A 2,500-nucleotide genomic window follows, 5' to 3' on the forward strand; every position below is an offset into this window, starting at 1 on the left:
CGGCGTGAGAGACTGACGTATCTCACAGCTGGGCAGTGGCTTGTAGCCTGGAGGTCTGTGGTAGGTAACACGGCGTGAGACGGACTGACGTATCTCTCGGTAAAATCGGTAAAATCTCTGACACCGCTTCAAAGTACACGTCACGTAGTGAATGCACCTCCAGTGCCTTGTAACACTGAATATATGTCAACAAGGTTTAGCAGTCAAGGGGTTAAGTAGTATATTGTTGTAAGGGCAGGCCTCTGGGGTTTCATGTCTTCTTCTTCTTCTTCTTCTTCTTCTCCTGAACCTCATCCTCCTCTTCTTTCTTCTTCTTCTTCTCCTGAACCTCATCCTCCTCTTCTTTCTTCTTCTTCTCCTGAACCTCATCCTCCTCTTCTTTTTTCTTCTTCTTCTCCTGAACCTCATCCTCTTCTTTTTTCTTCTTCTTCTCCTCAACCTCACCCTCCTCTTCTTTCTCCTTCGTCAAGTACACACGGTGCGTGCGTATGATACATCAAAATACAAAACAACACAACACTATCGCTGCTGAAATAGCTATCACTGTCACTCATAATTATTCTCCGCCCTCTCCCCCCCCCGTCTCTCTCTCCCCCCTCTCTCTCTTTGTCTCTGTCTCTGTTCCTCCCTCTCTCTCTCTCCTCCCCTCTCTCTCTCTCTCTGTCTCTCCTCTCTCCCCTCTCTCTCTGTCTCTCTCTCTCTCCCTCTCTCTGTGTCTCTGTCTCTCTCTCTTCCCCTCTCTCTCCCCCTCTCTTTCTCTGTCTCTCCCTCTCCCCCCCTCTCTCTCTGTCTCTGTCTCTCCCTCTCTCTCTCTCCCTCTCTCTCCCCCCTCTCTCTCTCTCCCTCTTCCTCTCTCTCTCTCTTCCCCTCTCTCCCTCTCTCCCCTCTCTCTCTGTCTCTGTCTCTTCCCCTCTCTCTCTCCCCCTCTCTGTCTCTCCCTCTCTCTCTCTCTCTCCCCCTCTCTCTCTCTCTGTCTCTCCCTCTCTCTCCCCTCTCTGTCTGTCTCTGTCTCTCCCTCTCTCTCTCCCCTCTCTCTCTCTCCCTCTCTCCCTTCTCTCTCTGTCTGTCTCTCCCTCTCTCTCTCTCCCCTCTCTGTCTCTGTCTCTCCCTCTCTCCCCCTCTCTCTCCCTCTCTCCCTTCTCTCTCTGTCTCTGTCTCTCCCTCTCTCTCTCCCCCGTCTCTGTCTCTGTCTCTCCCTCTCTCCCTCTCTCCCCCTCTCTCTCTCCCTCTCTCCCTTCTCTCTCTCTCTGTCTCTCCCTCTCTCTCTCCCCCTCTCTGTCTCTGTCTCTCCCTCTCTCCCTCTCTCCCCCTCTCTCTCCCTCTCTCCCTTCTCTCTCTGTCTCTGTCTCTCCCTCTCTCCCCCCTCTCTGTCGCTGTATCTCCCTCTCTCTCTCTCTCCCCCCTCTCTCTCTCTGTCTCTCCCCTCTCTGTCTCTCCCTCTCTCTCTCCCCTCTCTCTCTCTCTCCCTCTCTCTCCCCCCTCTCTCTTTCTCTCCCCCTCTCTCTCTGTCTGTCTCTTCCCCTCTCTCTCTCCCCCTCTCTGTCTCTCCCTCTCTCTCTCGCCCTCTCTCTCTTTGTCTCTCCCTCTCTCTCCCCCTCTCTGTCTGTCTCTGTCTCTCCTCTCTCTCTCTCCCCTCTCTCTCTCTCCCTCTCTCCCTTCTCTCTCTGTCTCTGTCTCTCCCTCTCTCTCTCTCCCCCCTCTCTGTCTGTCTCTCCCTCTCTCCCCCTCTCTCTCTCTCCCTCTCTCCCTTCTCTCTCTGTCTCTCCCTCTCTCTCTCCCCCCTCTCTGTCTCTGTCTCTCCCTCTCTCTCTCCCCCCTCTCTGTCTCTGTCTCTCCCTCTCTCTCTCTCCTCCCTCTCTCTCTCTCTCCTCCCTCTCTCTCTCTCTGTCTCTCCCCTCTCTGTCTGTCTCTCCCTCTCTCTCCCTCCCCCCTCTCTCTGTCTCCTCCTCTCCCCCCCCCCCCTCTCTGTCTCTCTGTGTCAAGTGAGGATCCAGCTGTCCACTTTGTACATCAACCTGGAGGGCCGGGAGGACAGCCGCTTGTGCACCGACCTGGACACCCCGCGGAGCTACGAGATCCTCAACACCGTGGACCGGAAGAGGACCATGGACTTCGGCTGCCGGAACTCCACCTTCTCCGGCAGCATCCCGCCCTTTGGGCACCAGCTGAAACTGCACTTCCGACACACCTCGGCGGAACTGCTGCTGCACGTGTACGAGATTGAGGCGTTTGGTCGTGCTTATACCGGTGAGAGAGAGGGGGTGGGTGGGTGAGAGAGAGAGGGGGTGGGTGGGGGGTGGGTGGGGGTGAGAGAGAGGGGGTGGGTGGGGGGTGGGTGGGGGTGAGAGAGAGGGGGTGGGTGGAGGGTGGGTGGGGGTGAGAGAGAGGGGGTGGGTGGGGGTGAGAGAGGGGGTATGGGAAGTGAGAAAGAGAGAGGGGGGTTGGTCGTGCCTACCTATACAGGTCATAGAGATGGGGGGGAGACGGGAGGGGTGGGGGG

General features: G+C 56.8%; 1 protein-coding gene across 1 annotated transcript in view; it reads left to right on the top strand.

Moving 5' to 3' along the window:
- Positions 1-2,500, top strand: part of LOC143285658 (plasminogen-like) — a 44,851-nt gene that overhangs the window by 33,740 nt on the left and 8,611 nt on the right. The window contains exon 7 of the mRNA XM_076593056.1: positions 1,984-2,247. Within this exon, the coding sequence (XP_076449171.1) occupies positions 1,984-2,247 (264 nt within the window). The remainder of the gene's footprint in view (positions 1-1,983; positions 2,248-2,500) is intronic.

Source organism: Babylonia areolata, chromosome 9 (genome assembly GCF_041734735.1).
Source record: "Babylonia areolata isolate BAREFJ2019XMU chromosome 9, ASM4173473v1, whole genome shotgun sequence".
Taxonomy (NCBI): Eukaryota; Metazoa; Mollusca; class Gastropoda; order Neogastropoda; family Buccinidae; genus Babylonia; species Babylonia areolata.